The following is a 23,380-nucleotide window of genomic DNA, read 5'->3' as shown; positions in this document are numbered from 1 at the left end:
GCCTTCTCAGATCCATCTGTAAATATGTTTATTTTTCTTGTTAATCTAGCTTGTTTAATGAATATAAAATTATTTGTCTTTATGTTAAAATTGGCAGGGTGGATATCATTTAATCTAATTTTTTTGTCAATTTGAGTGGAGTGAAAACAGGTGCCATCTATTGTTGAAGAGAAATTTTTATTTCTGATGAGGTTGATTCTAATTGCCTCCTGCTGTAGAGTAATGTGTAATAGAGGTATTGCCAGAATAACCTGCAGGGCATTTGTGGGGGATGTACGATAGGCACCAGAGATATTCAACAGAAATTTTCTCTGAATGGTATCTAGTTTGTTTCTGGTGTGTTGTTTGGGATTAACACACCAGACTGCAGCTGCATGGGCGATCATCCTTTCGGTGCAGGTTTTGTTATTGATTCGTCTTTCGGTTTTATTTATTCCCCATTTTCCTCCAGCTATTCTTTGCCTGGCCGGAAATTGTCTGGCAGCTTTGTCTGCCTGGATGGTCAGTCCAGTTGAGGTTCTCATCAAAATTGAGGCCTAGGATCCTGACCACTTTAGATCTTTTAATTTTTTGCCCTTTGAGATGTACTGATGGGCCATTCACTAGTTTGCATTTTAGTAATAAATAGGTGGTTTTATCAGTTGAAAGATTTAGACTATTGTCCATTGCCCAAATGTTAAAATCATTTATTGCTTTTGTGGCCAGGATGCCTAGATATGATTCAGTGGAAGCTGTCAAGACAAAGCTGAAGTCATCTGCATCACCCTCCATTCATTATTTTAGCTTGTATTTTATATACAACTGTCAAAATGATTCACTTGTGTATGTATTTTCCATGCAATGAACAAAACTTTGCTTCTGTATAATGATAGATCAAAGATAGACTAAAAAGATAGTCTTAACTTTTTGTACAGTCAATAAATTAATTATGGTTTGATTAAATTAAAAGAAGTGGTTTCAGAAGCAACAATGACATGATTATTGCATTAAAGTACTTTATTTTGCAAGCTTTGGATGTAAAAGTCTTCTCAATATATTATAATTTTATTCCATTATTGATAGCAGGTTTTTTCGTTAAACAATAATTTAAAAAAAATAATCTAATAGTTTGAGAATTTTTCAAAATTGTTAATGAGAAAAAAAGAATTACCTCGGCATGATACATTTCCGATGTAACAACTGTTGTCACTGTCATCTCATTTTTTGTTAAAGTACCAGTTTTATCACAACAAATAACATTGACGCAACCTTGAAATAGAAGAAGAAAGATCACATAAAAGCTGTCTTAAAATCAAGCACTAATTAAATTTTTTTCAAATACTTAGAAATTTTAAAATATGGAATAAATTTTAAGGAATTGCAAAGAATAAAGAAGAATAAAGAAATTTTGAAGAATAAAGAACTGCATAAATTTTAAGATAAAATTATTCAAACATAACAATCAATGAAACTAATTAATTTACATTATTAGTTTTAAAGTTAACAACATCAGTATTTGAGGAGGATACAAAAACATCAAACCTTATTTCTGACCAAAACTAAATGACCGGCATGTTATTAAATAAAACAGTATAAAATATCTATAATTACAGATTCTAATAAACACAAAAAGCTTTTTATTTTTAAAACAGAAACACATTTTGTTACCAATATTTTTAACATATATTAATTGCTTATTAAATAAAAATACTTATTTTTTATGATAAAATTAAACTCAATATGTAGCATTAATTTCTTACACAATTAACAAAGGTAAATGGACATGAAAATCTTGGTGGATGAAGATTTGCATTTTTAAAAAAAATTTAGATTTCTTATTTAAATATACAATATAAATTATTTTAAAAAGTCATTAAAATTTGCAGATCTCAGTGGATGAAGGCACTAAGTTACAATCTTTGAGTGTTGGAGTGGAAGAAGATTCCAAATGCATAAAGCCACACTTTTGGATACAGATAAAAACACCAAAAATCTGAATCTATGATAGGAGACATTTAAATGTGTTCTAAAGATTTATAGATCTGCCCAGTTGGAAGTTTGCAGAGAAGAAAAGAAGGTAAGAGATAATTTTTATTTCCTAATATTAATGAATAAACTTGAAAGCTAGTTTACTTAAATTCCTGAAAAAGTCACATAGCACCTTTTCCACTCAGATTTTAAATTTAGGTCATTACTTTTGGCTGCTACATGCAACACACACAGTTAAACGCTACTTTATAAAACAAAATTCTCAGATGTTTAACCTTTTATATACATTTTAGGCTAGTTTCTGCTTATAATTTATTCTCTTCTTTGCTTTACAAAATAACATGGAGGCGTTTTCACACCCCTGCACCCAAAGTGATATGCAAACCAGATTTGCTAAGCTATAGTCATTCAAAATGTAAACATTTTACATATTTAAAGTCAAAGTATAACTTCACAATAAAAAAAAACATAATTTTCCTCAGGACATCTTTAAATTGAACCTTACCTAATGTTTCCACTGTGGGAAGTTTTTTAATGATGGCATTTCTTTTGGCCATTCTCATTACTCCTAAGGCAAGAGTAACAGTCACAACAATGGGTAAACCTTCTGGTATAGCCGCAACCGCCAAGCTGAAAAATATTAATTCATTTGAATAAATGAAAAATCTATATTTTGCACCAAATCATAACAGATCTGTATGTGATTAAACTAAACTGATACTGTAGTTATAACAATATTTGAACAATTGAAAATTTTACCCTTATAAATACAAAAAAGTATTATTATATAACAAATTATTTTACTATTCAATAAGAAAAGTTAATATGTTATATAGCAGATATATTAAAAAAAATTTTTTTTTTTTTTTGAAAGATGGAAAAAGTTATTAAACATCAAAATTATACCAATTATAAATAAAAAGACAGATAATCCCTCTCAGTTTTTGTTGCTCTGTAATTCAAAAAATAATTTATTGAAAGTGTTGTGTATTTCCAGCTTTACATAACTTAATCTAATTTAAGAGCTTATTTAATAATTCATGTGTTAGTCTTACAGAAACGCACACATGGAATTTTAAACCTAGAATAACTGAGAGGCCAGAGTGGTCCCTTAAGTATTTTGGTAGATATTTCATAAAGCCAGGTCGTTTTGGACATAAGGACCCTTTGATATATATAAAATACCTCAGTTTTATTTTTAAAAAATTAATTAAAAAAAATATATATTATTTTTACATATTTATAATTATTATTTATAGAGAAAGAGAAACTCAATTACCTAAGAAACAAATGCAGACTTACAATTGAAAAACCAATGTTCTGCTGCGCAATTGAAAAAAAAAACAACTTTAAGTGCTTCTTGATAGATTCTGAGAAAAGTAGCTGGACAACTTTTATTTTTTCTATTGCTAACGCTATGAACGCTAAAATAAGATTTCAGAAAACTGTGATAAAGTAAAATTTGTTTTTGTAAAATTTTTTTTTGCAATATGCAGTTCATCATGCAGAGATGAGAAATATATATAAATTTCTATTTTGAATTCTGTTGATTTTTCTTTTGCACAGCAGTGTTCCATTTATTCAACTATTTTCGCTAACCAAATCAAACAAAATACAATAGAATTTCGACAATCAAGCAAGTCTAAAATATGTTTTTATTAAAATAATTATGATTATACTTCAAGATTTTGAATGTCCAATTGATCTATACTCAAACAATATGGAAAGGGCGAACTGGCCCCTTCAGTCTTTCTAAATATACAGCAATGTTCAGTCTTTCTAGTGCTAATTAAAAATAAAAACTATGGAAAAAAGCACTAAAAATTTTTAATCACATAAATTAACTATATCATTTAATAAATTATAACTTAGTAAATAATAATCTATAATTAATATAATTGTTTATACCTAACACCAATATTAAACATTTCCATCAAGGGTCTGCCTTGGAACCAGCCAACTACCATAATTAATCCAATTATAGCAAATGAATATAATGATAACTGCTTTCCCAAAGTGTCCATACTAATTTGCAAAGGTGTTTTAGGAGCCTAAAAAGTGAGAAACACAAACAACATTACTAAATAATTGAAACACCTCAGCTATTTGAAATACTGAGAGAATAATTATTTAAATGAATAATGTAGAAACATTTAAAATTTCTAGATATCAACCTTAACATTTTATGTAATTAAAATGTGTGCTGACTCTTTGGACTAAGAATAGAACATTTCACATAGAATTTCCTATCAAAATATAAGCGCATATTTATAACTCATTTATATTAAATTTAAAAATACTTATACAACATCATTAGTTAAATCGTTACAACAATAGTTACAATAAGTGCATGCAGAAGAACTCTCAAAGATATGTTTTTAAAATTTAGAAATATAATTTCCTTCCGTTCGTTACTTATACCTTTTATGCAGATGGGACACCAGTGTCCCTTTTATAATTTCTTTTCTGCTTTCCTCGTTAAGGGAAAAAATATATTTTGACATTTTTTAACATAAAAAAAACAGTGTAATAGTTCCTAAAAAAAAAAATCAATTCAATTATCAGAATTATATTTGTACTAAAATATAAAAAAAGTAGCTGGAATTTTTTTTATTATTAATTCACATTTAATAATTTATCAATAATTGATTTTGTAAATTAAAGTAATTGTAAATTTTGTAAATTATTCAATGATAAATAACTGTTTCTCTTAAATCTAATTGATTTCGAATAAGAGAAAATTTGAAAAATTATTGCTTTGAAGATTTTACCTTTATTACGAAAAGATACGAGTTTAATGTTGTAGTTCACAACCATAAATTATTAAAATTTTAAACATAATAATTTTCACTTATTTTTCACCTAAATTAATACTAAATAATGAAAAAAGAATAAAAAAATGTGTTTAATAAAAATTCTAAGTCAAAGGGATAAATACAAATGAGTAAATAGTAAAAAATAATTTAAATGAAACAACAAAATACAATTGTAATACTTATGTAAAACAAGCAGTTCTCCACAACTTAATTTCAGTTGGTATTATATGAGTGTATATTAAAATGCTACATGCAAGCCAACAATAGCAATAAAGTATAATTTAATTGTACTTCTCTACAACTAACAAAAAAAAAATTGTAACAAAAAAGTAAAATTAATCTATACATACTTCTTCCGCTTGCATCATTTTAAAAACTTCCCCAAATTCTGACTTTTCAGCAGTAGATATAACAATGCCCTAAAAGTATAATCAGTATCAAATTATTATCAATTGGGAGAATATCATCGTTGCATAAATGAATAGTATAAGAAAAAAAAGTTTTAAATAAACTGTAATTAAAAGTCAAATATTTTAAATATTTTCAAAATTCTAGTTTTAGACGAAATTTTTACAGCATCATAACATAATAAATAAGAACAAGCTCATAGTAACATTTTTCGATTATTTAGATATTAAGCCTTAAACTTCCTGAATGTTTCTGCAAAAAAAAAAAAAAAATGAATACTCTAATTTTAAAAAACATTACAATATATTAGAGCATAAAAGATTGATTACTTTGAGGACAAAATAAAAAAAATCTTACTCTATGAAAAATATATTTCGGGTTGCAAATATACCTTAATACATAAAATTTATTCTCTGCTAAAGTAAAATCTCAATAAAAAAACTTTTAACAGCAGGCAAAATAAATTTTATTTATTGAAGAACTTTTACCTTTCATAAGAAAACATGGTTCTTGCTCAATTATTTAAAAAAAAAATTAGGACTTTTTTAGCACTTTTTTAGGACTAGGAAAAAAAAATTAGCACTTGATGTAAAGTAAAAATAACATACTTAAACTATACGTGATACTAAAAATGTACAAATAAAGTGTTTAACGATTCATGAAGTAAAAATTGTATAATTAATATATACATGATGCAAATTGCGGCTTAATTTTGTCACAATCTTTTTCCTCAATTTTCTTTTTTTACTTAAGTAATTTAATATGTTTCTCATTTTTAGAACACACTTGCTTTTGTTTTCTGACATTAATTTTGGATTGATGCAAGCAACATTTCTTACAACAGAATAGTTTATTGGACATTTCTCCAGTAAAGTTTCTAACATTTTGGTGATAAACTTTCTGTAATCTTTCTTTATATTCATATGATCTCGGTCAGAAATAACTTTTGAGGCCAACAGCTGCTTTAAAATTTGGTCACCTTTAAAACCTACACTGATTTTTGTCAGAGAGACATAATTCTTTTCATCACAAAAATTAAAATGGCACAGTTTCTCCAGAGAATTTAAGTTTTCTATAGATTTTGTTTTCAGAATATTATATAACTGCACACTATGTAATACCAAATCCTGGATATCTGCAGCAAAAAATGGTAAAAGTGGCCGATCTGCTTGATACAGTTTCAAAAATGGTGAAACTAGCTCCGACACATTGAAGAAAAAGTTCAGCTTAACAAGAATTAATTTGTCTTTTATTGCTTCTTGTAAAGTTAAAAAGGATTTACATTCTACACTTTTCTAAACTTGCCAACATTTTTCACATAAGATTTCAGATCATTCCAAAGCAATATTGCTCTTTCAGCTGCAGGTGCATTTTCCAGCCAACGGTGGTTACAAAATCTTAGTGGTAATTTGTTCTCAGTTGATTGATTAATAAAATCTTCTTTTCTTGTGGGTGAATCTTTAAAAAGATAGAAGATTGAGCTCAGGATGGAACCAATGAGCCATTCTGTTTCAGATTCACCTTTGTAGAATGCGTTATTTAAAATATGAAGCCCACAACTTCCTATTGCATTGCATTGAACACCATGTTCTTTTAACAAATCTTCTTGAATATTATTATAAAACTTCCAATTGACAGCAGGACCGTCCATAGAAATCTGCAATAATTTCTTAAGGTCTACATTTTTGACTGATGCATAAAAGCAGGCTAAAAGGTCATCTGCTACAGAATGGCCCAGAAAAGCTGATGTTAAGTATCGCGTCTCTACAATGTTCTTTACTGGGTTCCAAAAGTGGATATGTATATCCAACTGCTTCTGCTGTGTCGCTTTGTTCAAAGACTCATCAAAAAGCAATGTATAAAACTTGGCATTATCAATGCACTTCAGAAGTAGCATGCTAAAATGAGGTGCAAGTCCAAAATGACAGAGATATGCACACTTAGATTCACTGCAGGTGAAATGATGTGCTATTGAACTGTCTGGAAACATTGTACTAAATAATTTTCCAGTGTCTTTGGAAGAATTGTAGGAGTAGTAGCTTTCTACAACTTTTAAAGCCCATAAAATCTCAGAAGAAAGAACTTCTTTCCCCAAAGCCCAAGAATCTTCTAAAAAGATGGAGGCAGCAGGAGAGCTGAAGGCAACAGAATTTAAGGATTTAGGGAAACCGATTTAAGGAATCCGATCACTCAAAAAAATTTTCAAAACGCCAAAATAAAAAATATTTAGCACTTTTTTAGCACTCAGAAGAAATTTTAGCACTTTTTAGGCCCTAAAAAAGTTGGGAAAAAATTTTAGCACTTTTTTAGGACATTTTAGGACAGCAAGAACCCTGGAAAATCTGAAAAATTTAAGCATTGCCATACAAGTATACATTAAGATTTATAAATAATAAATATTAGTTGCACAGAGAATTATATGTGATAATTTTAAACAGTCTAATTGAACGCTTTGTCTGAAGAGAAAAGTTTCGAGTTTTTAGTGCACTTAAAAGGATAAAGTTAGTAGATAGATATAAAAATAAATTTTTTTAAAAGATAAAAAATGGCTAACACATGTAAGAGTAAATATTAATTTTCATGGTACATCTTTCTGAGTATTCTTATAGTAACTTTATAACTAAAATCCAAATAAAGCAAGTGATATTGCAAATTATTCTTACTTTCGCAACACCACAGCGCACCAGAGTGCCCATAAAGGCAACGTTTCTCCTACTTGTAATGCCATTGGTTTTTTCTAAAGGCTTTGTAACTTTATTAGAGGGTTCTGTTTCACCTGTGAAGCTGCTCTCATCAATTGCTAAATCTACTGCCTACTGAAAATAAATTCAGTTAGAGTAAGTTTTAAATGAAACAAGAAAAAAAAATCAGAATTAGTCATTTTTATGCATATTTGGCAGCTTTTTAATACCAATTATACAAGCTAAATACTTAATTTGAAAAATAATAGTTTTTCTGTCAAAAAAAATTAAATTACAATTAAAAATGTTTTGAAAACATTACCAAACATTTTATGGTTTATTTAAATTAAATGTCATTATATATTTTTCAAAAACATTGCTTCATATTTTAAAAAATTTGCTTAACAGATAATTGAAAGAAAAGATAATGTCAGACAAAATAAATAAATGCAATCATCATAATTTTTTATAAATTCAATATTAAAGCTGAAAAATGAAAAACTTATATTAAATTCTATGGATAAAGCTGGGTAATTTTATTTTTACTTGGCTTATAAGTCTTTGTACTTTGATTTTAGGTCTTTTTACTTCATCAAGCGAACTTCTATCAACAGAAAGAGCTGTTTCTGCCCCCCCCCAAAAAAAGAAGTTCCAATTATAAAAATTTAAAAGTCATATTCTCCTATCTTCTAATAAATTAAGCTTCATTAAATGAGTATGATTAGTGATTTAAAGTACAATAAGAAATATGAAATATTTAAATAACATAAGAAATATTTTAAAAAATAAGTTGTAATGCTATGTTTTAACACATGATAAATGATTCTATTTGATTAATCTTAATGATAAGGAAAAAAAATTGTATTGTATATACAGGCTTGTTAAGGAAGAGCAGTATCCACAAAAACATACAAAAGAAAACATATATATAATAAAAAACTACTCCTTGAATGTCAAAAATAAAATTTAAAAGTAAATAGATAAAATAATACTCTTAAACTGTTAAGGTTCAAATACTGTAAGATTTAGTTATTTTAAAGATAAGATATTTACACTGTATACAGTCAAACATGATGCTTATGAAGAGCATTATTTCACTTATTGTTCTTAAATTTAGGTCAAAAAGAAAGCTTAAAAGGTTTCATATAATACTTTTCAACTCTTAAAATACTAAGTAAAATTTGTAGAAAAAAATTCCTGATAAAGTATTGCTTTTACACTGAATAAAATTCAGGAAAGGCAATTTTATGTATAGAAAAGCAACCAAAAACAAGCAGAATTGAGGGAAAATAATTAATATCCTAAACAGTTATGTTGTTTTTATCAGTCTTTTTTTTCTTTTTAAAGTTTTAGTAGAACTAATTTTAAGAAAATACTAAGACTAACATTTGAAAGTCATTCAAATGTTTCTCAAATGGCAAAAGTATGGCAATACATTTTTAACAAGTTCAAATAATGAAAAAAATTCTAATATAGAATCATAATTTAGATCCTCTCCAATTGTAAGTAAAAGTTTTGTTTTTGTGAAATTTTAGATTCGAAACACCTTGAAATGATTAGCAGTACCTCAAACAGTCGTAAATCTGCAGGAACTCTATCACCAATGCTAAGTAGTACGACATCACCGGGTACTAAATTTTTTGCTAAAAATGTTTCCTGCCTTCCTTCTCTAAGGCTAAAAAGAAGAAAAATGTTATACAAACATCTCTTTGAAAGAATTAACTTTTCCTTTATAATATATAAATTAAATAACACTTTAAATGTTTGGCTTTTTTAAACATTTACATCTAGTTTTACTTGATTAAAAAAAAAATTCCATAGTTATTTAATGATAATAAATTTCTTATTCAAATATATAAACTCTTATTAATCAACAACAAAAAAGGAGTTGATAAAGGAAAAAAAAAACATTTAAACCATTCACTTAGAAAAATAGATTTCACAGTGTTACAAAATTTTAACTATCACAATTTTGTCCTGCACATACTTTTCAGCATCAAATAATACTGTGTGCAGTAAAAATTTCTTTTGGTGAGTTGAACCTTTAAAACATAATATGATGTATTTATTAATATAAAATTTTCAAGAACTTTGACAAATAATGAAAAAAGGAAATAATTAACTAAGTACCAATCATAAAGAATAATTTGTAACATGGCTAAAAATAGGATTAGTATGTATAGTTTAGTATGCTTATATTACTAGACATGATTAAAAAAATATCTATGATATTAGTTATCACCTTCCAAAATTACAATTGTGATTATGGCAAATTTTGACTGTTACAAATTAGTATTGTAAAAGATAAATGTAACCACACATTTTTATAAATACTTATTACTCTTCTAAAACCTAATTTGATTATTTTAATAATGATGTGTCATTGTAAAGAGAAAAATCAAAGTTATATACTAAGTTCTAGAGACACACAGCTAAGTGCTGTGTGTCTCTAGAACTTAGAACTGTACATTACATACATACTCAGTTCTAGAGGTCAAAGTCTTACATACTAAGTTCTAAACACACACAAGCACTAATTCAGTGGGAAAACTAATAGAAAAGTAAAAGAGTGGTATCTGTAGTACTGTAACACTTTGTTCACCAAAAATTATTATAAAATAGCACAACTACTTTTTTTTAATAATTACATAAAAATTATGTCCATACACATACTAAATAAATGTATCTTTTTAAATCGAAACAATGTTGGGTATAATAGCTAGTATCAAATAATGAAAAAATTACTATCTGATAAGAATAAACTTTACTACTTTACCATGTACAAGTTGGTGGAACAAGCTTATTAAGTTCTTCTAATGATTTCTCGGATCTATACTCCTAAAAAAAGGGGGGAAAGCTTTTAAAAGTTGAAAATTTTTTCACATTTGTACACATTATTTATTTTGCTACTTCATTACTACTTACATTAGTAATTGTCACTAAAACAAGCAGAGACTCATTGTGAAATTTTTTATTGATAATAAACTACAGACAACAGATTTGCTTATGGATATTGGTTTTTTCTAAAGAACAAGATTATAATATTACATAAATTATTTCTTATTCTTTAGTAAGTCATTTGTTTAAAACAATAAATATACAGTCCCAATATATTATTGTTTCAAAAAAAAATTATACAGATCTTGCAGAAGGCAATTTTTCTATTCTCATAAGTTAATTATTTCATAGATGATAATAGGAGAAACGAGTTTTATGTAGCAATAATAGTTTTTAATTGTTCATTTGTTAAACTTTCTGTTCCAATCAAATCTGTTCCAATCAAACAGTAGTACAGTGACATATAATAATCCTGGTAAAAAGCACATCATGAACTGAATCTTCCTTGACTTAGATTCAGTACACGTGCTTTTCACCAAAGTGGAAACAAAATACAAGGAGAAAGCTAAAAAAATACAGGAAATTACATAAGCAACTGTCCTGGTGTCATCATCGGGTAGACTATATTTGAGGGTGTCATAAAAAGGGATTTAAGAAAAACATTTCACTGCTAGTACGACAGATGTCATTTTCGATTCGTATTTCGTTGAATTTATGTGCCGATGGAGGTACACAGATTCTATTCATGATAAATTTAGACAGTATTTAACTGTTATTAAATAATTCTGTGCACCTAAATCTGAGAATATTCAAGCTTATTGAAGAGTTTTTTTTCCTTTTCTTTTTGCACCTACTCCATTAATTTTTGCTTCGAATTAAAATCCTTTTTATTGGGTTTATTAATTTTGTTTATATTGGATTCATTGCAAGTTTTGGCCTATGTTTTGTTGAAATTTCCCAATGTTTTATTGAAATATCATTACATTTTGGCCGCCATTCCTGTTAACACAGTGTTCTGCACAAACAGGAATAGCACCAAACATAAGTCGCCAATTTCGCCATCGGGCACCCTCAAGTATATTTTTCCCACATCATCTCTGAAATAACTATAAATTAAGGTGACAGATCCATCTACTGTATTAATAATGAAAATTCATCAACAGACTGATTGTTTGAAATACGTAAAGATGATTTTTTACCCTGTTGTTTTTACCTAAGAAAAAGTTTTCACTTTGTTATTCACGAAAAACATAATGTATTCAGGGAAAATTTCTGAGCAAACTTTCCCAAAAGTGAAACATTTCGATGATTATGAAACAATTAAAATTATTTGCTCAGGTAAATTCCAGGCTTTCAACAAATTTGAGATGATTAGCTTTGTAATTCTTTATTTAATTTATTTTCGTAATTTATAAGAAATTTTATTCCATAGTATTAATCAATTTAATTACAATTTAAATTTGAATTCAAAAATTTTGTGACAGAAACATATACAAACATAAAAAAAAAGATAATAACGTAAGAAAACTTACCTGAACAAAAGCTACAGTAACAACGATAACAATAGCCTAGATAAGAAAAAAAAAATATATTCAGAAAAAATGCAATTTGAAAATATCTGACATGAAATGAAACAGAAAAATTGAAACAACAATGTGTGACGTAAATTCTTAGAAATTGATAGTTACTTACAGCTGTTATGCTAAATGCATCATCAAATTGTTGCATACATATACTGACCAATGCAGATGCAAGTAATAAAACTATAAGTGGATTTTTAAACTGAAAATAAAGAAAAACACATTAGTGTATAATATATTTTCAAGAAAATAATTATGGAAATATTTAAGACCCTAAAAGCTCAAATATTTCTATATTTTATATAAAAATACTTGAGATATTGAAAATTTATATAACTTTTAAAATATTTGAGGTCATAACAGTTTGAATTTTAGTAGCTATTATTATAATTAATAACATAATCACTTAATTACAATGACAATAATTATGTTTTGTTACTGCAAATATTAAGTTTTTCAGTTGAAAAAAGAACTAAGGTTAATCACATCATTAAACAAATAAATCAAACTATATAAAACATAAATAAGCACATAGAGCAATTTAAGCAGCCAAAATATCAATCATACTTCTTTTTATTTATTAATTACTTTTTTTTATAAAGCATAAAAGAAAGTTTCCTTGATGAAGCACTTAGGAAATAAAGTTTAATTTTAAAGTTTAAATTAATTGTTAAATAAAGTGAAAAGTTTAATTGCATAATTTTTACATATATTGTGGCACAGCAATTTTAATTATGAAACGGTTTTAGAGTTTCTTATACGCAGACAACATCAAGACAAACTAGGTTTTCTCTACAGATTAGTTGAGATTTTTATCCTCAAATAATAGGTTATGAAAGTTATTTTTAAATACACACATATGCCAACCAGGCAGAATTAACATCCAGGAGTATGCTTAACAAGAATTCAGGAGACGTAGGAAAAGTAGGATATGCATATTTGGAACATCTAATAAAATATTTTAGATAAAAATTATATAAATAAAGGGATAAAAAAAAATTACGTAAATTTAAAGCAAAAAAAAATTTAACATAAAATTGAAATATAATATTTACATTAAGCATTCATTAAATTTGTTCATTTTTTTATCAACAAACACAGAAGCAAAAACATAAAAAAATAAATAATAATAATAAATAAATTTTTAAAAAAAATTTGGAAAATACTGGCTTTCATTCCTAAAATAAGAATTTTTTTTATTCAAAAATAATAACATTTACTTTCTAACATTATGGAAAAATCCTTGATACTGTAATAAAAATTTTTTCAAAAAACTCTTAAAAAATAAACAAATTGAAGAACCATTTTATTTTAAATAAACAAATTCAATTAATTATATTACAAATGTATAAAAATTTAACTAAGTATAAAAATGACCTTAAGCTATATGATAACTGCTAAGCCCTGAAATAAGCATAATAAATATATACAAATAGCAAATATTTTTCATTAAATATATGAAAACGAATGATGAAAATCACAATGCTATCCACATTGTTTCTGTAAACAGACTACCCTTACATCAGTTTGATGCCAACGGCTGAAAAAATATATATAATGATCCATTTGTTGCCAAGAATTGAAAGAAAAATGCACTAAAAAAAACAGCAAGGAAAGATATAAATTTCAACCATCTAGTCAGATTTTACTGCAAATCAGATGCAAGAAACTAACTCGTGACAGTTGAAATTGATATCGTATTCTGCTGGCATCATCTCATTTATTTATCCACAGAAAAGGAAAGGGAAAAGATACAGATGAGACCTATATGTCCAAAGGGGAAGGTTAAAAAGTAGAGTGAAACAGAGAGGGATATCGTTCAAGAGTGAATAAAAGCATGAGCAACTGCACTTCAGCCAGCTGGTAGTTTGACAACAGGGGACAAAATGTTACATGAGGAAAAGGATTTTGCACAGAAAGAAAAACAAAACTTCTGCTTTTGCTGAAAAATCTAGTAATTTAGAATTTGGATTCTCCATCGAGATTTTTGGATAAATTCTGGGGAACGAAAGAAGCACATAAAATTCTGGAGTCACCTGCAAAATGAGGGAGAGTTGGCATGTCTGTACACAGGATTCATTGATTCATAGCTTCTTGTGTATAATATCCATGATTATCATACACAGGATTCATTGATAGCTAAATTTAAAACATTGTTTAGACCAAAATGTTTTTTTTTCAGAAATTTTTAACTTAAAAATTTTCAAAAAATTCTAATATAAAATTATATAAATTTCTTAGAGATTTTTATAGTTTCAGAATTAATTCTAAAAATACTGCTATGTTAATAAGTTTCAATTAGCAAAATTACATTATTAACTTAGTGTAAAATAAATTACAGCACTTGAAATGAAAAATATCTTATAATTCTTGTGGATTTTTTGGAAGCAAACTTAGGAGGAACAAAGTAAAAATTTATTGCAGTTATTGAATCTGAATTTTTTTAAATTGAACAAATAAATAAAAATTTTAGTAGTAAATAATAATATATTTCTATTCATTTTTTCTCTTCATAAATTTCTAATATAAAATTATATAAATTTCTTAGAGATTTTTATAGTTTCAGAATTAATTCTAAATATATTGCTATGTTAATAAGTTTCAATTAGCAAAATTACATTATTAACTTAGTGTAAAATAAATTACAGCACTTGAAATGAAAAATATCTTATAATTCTTATAATAATACATAAACAATTTTTAATATCGTTTGAAATATATTGTTATGACTCATTTTTGATAAAATGTAAATTTAAAAATTATAATCATATTAAAAAAATTCAACTCATTAAAAACTAAAGTTCTTAAAGTACCTTTAAAAAAATTAAAAATCCTGAAAATACATAAAAATGGAAGAATCTTTCGTAGAACAAACACCATTAATATAAATTCAAGCAGTATATGGGCAATTCCACGAGATTGTCAACTTTTAAGTGAAATTTTTTTTTATGAATTGCATATTTTAATTTTAAAAATATGTTCAAAAATAGCCAAAGTCTACATATTACTGTTTAATTTTTGATAATTTTAAGTTTTTTGAATCTGGCAGCATTCTAAAGTAATCACATGGCTGACAAGTGAATTCTTCACATTTGTGCTCAAATTGTTTTCTTGAAAAATACTTATAAAATAAAAGAAATGTATCTTTCTTTTGCAATATTTTGATAAAAATATGCATATAGTACAAAATTTAAACATTTAAAACATAGCCTTTAAGTCATTTTAAGTTTAATATATTAAATAAAAGTAACTTTTTTTTGTGTCATTCCGTCACATGTTTTAGTATATTTTTTTAAATAGCAACTGCGTTTTTGAATGAAAATGTGTATATTTTGGAATATAAAGCAGATGTGGCATAAGAATCAATGAGAAATTGTAAAATTCTATGCATTTGATTATTAACTTCCAATAATTAGCGTGACGGAATGACACATCTTCGGCGATGGAATGACAAAACGAGTCCTTGAGAAGCTTAGTCAAAAACTAGGGAATTATTTTTTTTTCAATTAACCTAATGGCTAAAACAGCTGTTGAAAGACAGATAAAATGTTGAAAAAGACCAAGATCCCCATGATATGATGAAGAAAAAAAACAGAGAAAGAAAGGCAGAGAAGAAAGCTTCCGCGACAAAAGTTGGACTTAAAAAACTCAGAAGTGCAAACGCTGTTGTGCAGAGATTGTGTAAACAAAGAAAAAATCAAATTCTACCAATCTCTTCACATACAAATAATTTAAATTCCCTATACAAATTCCTGCAGAGTCTTGGTAAAGCCATAAAAAAAATTGTACACTCACCATAAAAAAAATTGTACACTCACTTCCAAAATCACCAATAGAGGTAAAAAAATTAATTCAGTCTTTATGTGAGAAGTATTTAACATCGAACTCAAAAGAAACTAAGTGAGAAAAGTAATGTTGATGAGCTGTTTAATTTGGTTAAAAAAATTTTACTGTCAAGATGATGTTAGTTACAAGCCCCCAAGTATGAAGGATTCAGTCATAATACAAACTCTGACAGAGTAACGAAGAGTGCAGATGCAATATATACTTATGGCCTTAAAAGAGGCTTTTCATAAAGAAGCATATATTGATGTAAAGTGTGTCTTATCTCATTTTTGTTCTTATTCTCATTTTTGTTAAGTGTATTTCATTAATACCTCACAGCACATGCACCTATAAATACCATGTAATTGTGATGTTGTTCTAAAAGGCCAAACAAGATGTTGGCTGCTGTAAAACGGCACATAATATGTAAAAGAATTTTATGATTTCATAAAGTCGAAGCAACAAATCGTTGAAGTTTTGTTTTTGTCCAGCTATTCTATTTAAGAGAGGGCAAAAGAGAATGACTTCAGCTAGACACTTGCTACATTAGCATTGCCAGGAACAAGAGACCTGCACTAGATGCTCATGTAGTTGAGAAGCGAATCATCAAAATTGGAATGCTTTCTAATTTTAACCAAAACCAAGTGTATGATTTGAAAAGCCACTGTTTTGAAGAGGAAATGGAAAATATGATTGAGGAGTATGCGGTCGGCTCTTTAATCATTGTCCCATACTGCGAAAAAAAAGAAGGCACATTTATATGCAGCGCAAATTACTTTGATAAACAAAGACGATTTAGATGTTAAAGTATTTAAAGAACATGGGACAAAAATTGATTTATGCATAAATTTCCTGAGAACGAAGATAAGATGTGACATTGGCAAGTTAGATATAAAACCTCTTCTGAGACAACCTAATTTTCAAATTGTTGAAATTTTAACTGATTCTTACGTAAATATTAATTCTGTTTATCTGTTACATTCTGTTTATCATTTACATATTAATAAAACATTTTTTAAATGAAGACTTTCTTCCACTAAACTTTTTGTCATTCCGTCACGGTCATTCCGTCACAGCAAATAGATGTTAATAACTGCTAGCCAACCTGAGGTTAATTTTCCAAATTCACAATTTACATTGCTTACACATTATACTAAAAGTAAAAAATAGTTCAGGAAAATAATAGTTGCAAAATTCACAGAAACTACCAGTTCTAAGCGGCATGCCGAAAGCTTGGTTGCCAAAATGTCATTCCGTCACACAAGTAAAAAGTTCATAAAATTAAAAATAAAAAAAATACAAAATTCTTTTTTTTTAGTTTATGAATCACATTATACCAATAATAATGATATGCATGAGAAAAAATCACGTTTATTTTAAATTAGATGCATAGAAACTTCAATTAATTGTCATCATGCAAGTCAAAATGTCATTCCGTCACATATGGAATTGCCCATATATAAAAAAAAGGTGATTAAAACTTATACAAATTAAAGTAACTATGAAGCATTTTTAAGTTCCCAATAAAGGCTTTATAACAAAATCGAAAGTTAAATCGCATCCATTATTAAACTAAAAATACAAAAAATAAACTGACTTGTTCAATATATTTTTTCCAAAGAGGTTCTTCTGGTGTCACCTCAAACTCATTGTATCCATGAAAAGAAAGTCTCTGATTGGCCTCGTTCCAGGTGAGGCCATCATGAATATTTGTGTTAAGTAATCTTGCAACTTCATCATAAGTCCAGCGACACGCCTCTTCTGATCGCAAGCAATGCATTCCTTCTTCGTCATTCGGTTGCTTCTGAAAATAGAATTAAACAATGCTTTTAAACATATTTCATAAATGAAAATGGAATTTGTCTAATCAAAATAGTGAAAGCGTGAAGAATCTGATGGAAGAAGAAAATGGAGTTCATAATCTACATAAAATGTACCCCCAAAATAACCGGTTGTTAGCATCAAGTTGGTCATGGTACCACATTTTTAGACCAATTACATCATGGAGGCAATTTGTTTGCATTGAACACTCAGTTCCTTTGATTTTCAGACAAGTTGGTATATAGCCTTCGATATGAACCACCCAACGGTAATCGATCTGCAACTGGGCGACCATCAACTCGCCATAGGGAATAGAATTTAAGTTCTACAAGTATGCAATGAACAGCCAACACAACATGCCATCACAATTCAATTCTCTATATTATTCATAGAATATTATAAATCCATTACAGTAAAAAAAAAATTTAAGTCAGTAAAGAAAATTTTTAAAAACTATATTTTATTTACAGAATATTTCTCAGATTCATCAGCGTTTACATTACATAGAAAAAGAATGAATTAATATAAACAAGAAAAAAATTACATCTTTTAATATTAGAAATAATGATATCTAAGTGTAAAACTTCCAATTTAATTTAATTAAACTAATTGATACACGAAATTAACTTATAATAATCTCCGGTACTTGAATATAAACGATGAATAGATTTTTTTAAAACTTAGTAATATTAAACAGAGTAAAACAATATTTAGTTTTCTAACAAAACAATGTGTTGTTAATGAAAAGTGAGATAAAAAGTTATCCAATATAATAAAGATTAACAGCAAATTCACTATAATTCTAAAAGAAGGATTTAAATTTTGAAACATGTAAAAGTGAAAAATTTTAGTTATGTTATATCGGCTGTTGATAACATAATCTACTTTAAAAATTTTTGTTGCTTTGTTTTAGAAATTTTAAATATATAAAGAGTAGATGAGATTCAGAAAATGATATAATAAATCATGAATGCAGCACCAATATATTATATTTTGGCACTTCATTTAATGCATGACATGTTTCACATCACCAGAGTTTTTAATTTAAACTAAGACTTGATTTAAGAAAAAAAAAGGAAGAAGTGTACTTCCCCTATAAGGATTTAAGTGTTTCATAATTTTTGCCAAAAATACATTAGGTTGTAATAATAAAAAGTCAACAAAAATAATATTACACAAATATAATAAAAGTCATTGAAACAAGTCTAACAATAGGAAGAAAAAAAACACACAGAAATTACGAGGCAAAAAACTTTACTAAGTATTGATTATTTTAAAAATTACAAGTTTAATATTTCTTCAATAAGTACACTGATTTTTAAGTATTTCTCATTCAATAATACTTTAAACGTAACGACGCGAGTTTAAATATATGCAAGCTTAAAACAATACACAAACAAAAATTTATCATTATTATCAATAAATAAACTGTATATAACATATACCCAACACTACAAATGATGATAGAACACTACAAGTGACAATAGTATGATAGGATATCCCTGAAATTTCACTCCGAATCATACAGGTGGTTTTAAAAAATTATCGCAAAATAAGGAAAAAATGTAAAGTTTACCAACAACTTTAGTATACTAAGTTTTAGTCAACAAACTTTCAGTAAATTTTATATGAGTCTGACGTGGCTATTAAGATAAAGAGATAAAAAAGTAAATAAAACTCGGCCCATCATAAGAACGGTACGGTGTCAAACTAGTTTTACATTTGACGCATGATTAAGCAATATTTTCCTGCTTTAAATCTGAATAAAATTGAACAACCGCAAAAGAAAGTGAAGGGAAATATAAGATAACTATTAGAAATGTGTGTGTCAGAGGAGAGTAAGTATTGATTTATAAATCATTTTATTCAAATATGCCAATTAGCGTCATGTTTATTAACATGACAATTATCCAATTAAGTTATTTGATTTCGAAGGAAATCTATAATGAATCAATTTTTTTTATTAAATAATATGATAAATCAATCCAAATACGTGAATGTTTTTCTCACACTAATTTAGGTCAGTCTTATGATGAATACTCGATGAAATCAAAAAATTATTTACAATAGAAAAGGAAGACTAGAAAAATAATGTCTTATCAGAATCTAAACATTAACAGCTTGTGGCGCCACCTCGTAAGCAGAAAATAATATAAAGGAAATTCAACATCGCACTAGCTACGTTTTCAATTTAGCTCATTTTAGTCCAATCAAAAACACGTTATGTTGACCTAAAAATTCATTTAACATAAGTGTTATAAATTTAACATTTATAGTAAAAAATGGGTGCTTGTCGGTTAGGAGAAGCAAGCGGAATGTTGTCAAAAAATGTAGACTTATTTTTTAAACACATAAAAATTAAATTTAATTAAATAAAATTTTAAAAAAATTAACTAAAATAAAAAAATAAAAATTAAAAAGCGATTTTAAAATAAAGTTATTAAAAAAATTTGAGTAATAATTATTACATAAATTTTAAAATATTAATTAAATTTTTAACTAATCGGTAAGTTGCGAATAATAATAGTGAATAATAATAACAGCGACTTTTTCCCCCTTTTTTGTTTCTTAACTTATTTTTCGAAAAAAACTAAATTATCAAAAAAAAGGAAAAATTCATTTCTCGGGGAAAATTTAGTATTTTTAGTGAAGCATATTTATGTTTAAGACATTGGTTATAACATTCTATAATGTGGCAGTGTTCTCACGTATGTAGGCTAACATTAAACATACATTTCCACACAAATACATTCGGATCATCCTCAGGGATGTTTTCCAGACCGTCGCCAATAGCCCATTGTGCAGCTCTAGTGCGACGTAAATGAACTACAACTACAACGTAAATGAACTACAACTACAACAAAACGATTACTTTAAATAACGTTTGATTCAGTAAATGGACTTTCAAGTAATGTTGCCTCATTTTTTTTTAAAAAAGAGAGTTAATTCAATCAATGCTGATATATTTTTAGAATACAATATCAGATAACTTTCTCTGAATATATGCATTTCAGTATAGATTCTGTTTTCTTACCGTCAAAATAGTGTTACTTTACTTTAATGAAGATTAAAAAAATTTCGAACTAAGATTTACAATTTTTCTTGTCATTTTATACTTGATTTTTAGCGACAAAATCTAAATTAACGAAATCTGCCAAATAGTCCCCCCCCCCTACAAAGAAAAGTTTTTTTTCTTTCTTTTTTTTAAAATTGTCCGGAAGAACTTTTGAACCAATAAAATACTTCCAATAAAGAATTAAGTCAACGAGAGAAAACTTTAAGTCAATTTTGACCTTGCCTATTTCACACCAAATAAAATAATCATTATTATTCTTTTATTTATTTATTTTTTTACATTTAATAAGCTATTTTAACCAAACACATTTTGAAATAACATTTGAAAAGAAACATGCAGAATTCATTTATATAAACATGTTATATTGAAATCTTAAATAAATTAATTTGAGCTCACTCTGAAATTCAAATAAAAGTTTGGAATCCGTGTAAAATTACGATAAAATAAACTATTTTTGTAAACGCTTATACATTTTAATGCTTATAATTTTATAGTTAATAAATTTAAGATAATTTAATGTGATTTAAAATAACTTAAATGTAATATATTTATTAAGGACTGCAAATTATTAATGTATGGTATAAATGTTTTAAAATTAATTATTTGCATGTAAATGAAGTTGTAAAAAATTTTTAACAAATTTAAAACCTGCAATTTTAGTGGTTTATTTATTTATTTCTTCATTATTTTTTTTAACGTTAGCATGCTTAAAATCTACAATTTTAGCATTTTATTAATCTTTCATTATTTTTTTATATCATTTTACCATATTTTATTGATCGAAAGTATTAATTTTGAATCTTTTTATTGAAGATTATTAACAAATAAGAAAAGCTTGTATGAAATAATTTTAAATTGTTTAATTATCTTTATTTAGCACAAAACACGTTATTTAAGCTTTTATATATAGCTACATACAAACTAACCATATTAACTTATATATATACTATATTAACTTAGTCATATATTCTTTATATGACTTTTATTCTTCTATTCTTTTCATAAATATAGCTTTCAATTAAATTAACTTTTCTTAAACAGAAATTATAAATTCTGCAAAGGAAGAATTAGATAACTTTTTGATTTATTGATAATACACATCCTCGAGCTGCTTAAAAACAATATTTTATTAATATTGCCTGGATGATGATGGCAACTGTTTCCCCAAGTCCTGCTCTATCATTAAACCGATTTCTTTTCCTTTTTATAGTTTTGTTCCTAAAATCATTTAAGATGAAATTTTTTAAAAAATGATGTTGATGAAACAAGCGAAGCAAATCTATTATATCACATTTTTTGTTACGATTCCATTTCGTCTATCATCTCAAACCAAATATTAAGGCACATTTCACGTAGAAAATGAAAGTTATTTTAGCGATAAAAAAAAGAGATCCGTTGTACTTGTACACTATTAGCGATGAATAAATAGAACTAAAAGCACGTAAACACGCAGACGTAATTAATAGAATATGAATTCAAATTGTATATTTTTATTCTCACAAATAAAGAAACAATATTGCTGTCTAACTTTTGCTAAGTCTTTTAATTACTTGTACACATTACACATCCGTTACACTTATCTGTAGATAAGAGGTGGGGGTAAAAATAAGAAATACATAACGGAAAGGTCAGACGAAAACACGAAAGTAAACTGTTTTTTAGAACTAGGTTTCATTTTGCTTCTAATGGGGAAAACAAAGGTAGAGTCATTTTAGGGTAACGGATAAACTTGTATTAGAATTTTTCTTAACATTTTGAGTTATTATTTAATACTTTACATAATGAGTTAATAAATTCATAGAAGAATTATTTAATCCTAATCTAAGCACAATTAATGAAAAAAATTAATAAATCTCAACTTTAAGATTTAATGCAAAATTTTCATTAACATATTTTTCATGCTTCATTCAATATTTTGTATTACATAATTTTTATCAAAAAAAGTTTAAAATGTTACATTTAGCATTTTAAAAATTTATACTAATGAAATACAGCAAGTCTCTTTCTGCCTTAAAGGTAGCGTAACTTTTCAGACACATTTCCGAACAATAATTTTTAAAATTTGCAGTTATTTAAATCTAAAAGGAGCACTTATTCATCATTGAAATTTTTTTAATTTACAAAATCAATTATTGATAAATCTTTGAATATGAATGAAAAAAATTTTTTTACTTTTTTTTCGGGATTTTATATTTTTTAGAACAAATATAATTCTGATAATTGAGCAGATTTTTTTAATAACTATTTGACTGTTTTTGATAATTAAATAAGTCATAAATAAAAAAGGCCATAAAAAGTAAATTATATTTTTTCTAGCAATTAAAGCGTCAGAATACATATATATATATATATATATATTTAATACTT

At 26.7% G+C, this 23,380-nt stretch overlaps 1 protein-coding gene across 6 annotated transcripts in view; it reads right to left on the bottom strand.

The window, feature by feature from the left end:
- The window catches only part of LOC107454649 (secretory pathway calcium atpase), a 57,871-nt gene that overhangs the window by 17,992 nt on the left and 16,499 nt on the right, over window positions 1-23,380 (bottom strand). For 3 of the 6 annotated variants that reach the window (XM_071183564.1, XM_016071902.4, XM_016071903.4), the window contains exons 2-11: window positions 17,714-17,920; window positions 12,404-12,493; window positions 12,244-12,279; window positions 10,650-10,711; window positions 9,440-9,548; window positions 7,856-8,005; window positions 5,135-5,203; window positions 3,877-4,019; window positions 2,474-2,598; window positions 1,151-1,248 (exon numbers count right to left, since the gene is read on the bottom strand). In XM_071183564.1, the coding sequence (XP_071039665.1) occupies window positions 1,151-1,248; window positions 2,474-2,598; window positions 3,877-4,019; window positions 5,135-5,203; window positions 7,856-8,005; window positions 9,440-9,548; window positions 10,650-10,711; window positions 12,244-12,279; window positions 12,404-12,493; window positions 17,714-17,920 (1,089 nt within the window). Of the gene's footprint in view, window positions 1-1,150; window positions 1,249-2,473; window positions 2,599-3,876; window positions 4,020-5,134; window positions 5,204-7,855; window positions 8,006-9,439; window positions 9,549-10,649; window positions 10,712-12,243; window positions 12,280-12,403; window positions 12,494-17,713; window positions 17,921-19,382; window positions 19,729-19,947; window positions 20,084-23,380 lie in introns of those variants that run through there. The other 3 variants (XM_016071904.3, XM_016071906.4, XM_016071905.4) reach the window with 3 other exon arrangements.

The sequence above is a fragment of the Parasteatoda tepidariorum genome, chromosome 1 (assembly GCF_043381705.1).
Source record: "Parasteatoda tepidariorum isolate YZ-2023 chromosome 1, CAS_Ptep_4.0, whole genome shotgun sequence".
NCBI lineage: Eukaryota > Metazoa > Arthropoda > Arachnida > Araneae > Theridiidae > Parasteatoda > Parasteatoda tepidariorum.
Note: the sequence above shows the minus strand (reverse complement) of the source record. Positions and strands in the feature narration are given on the sequence as shown.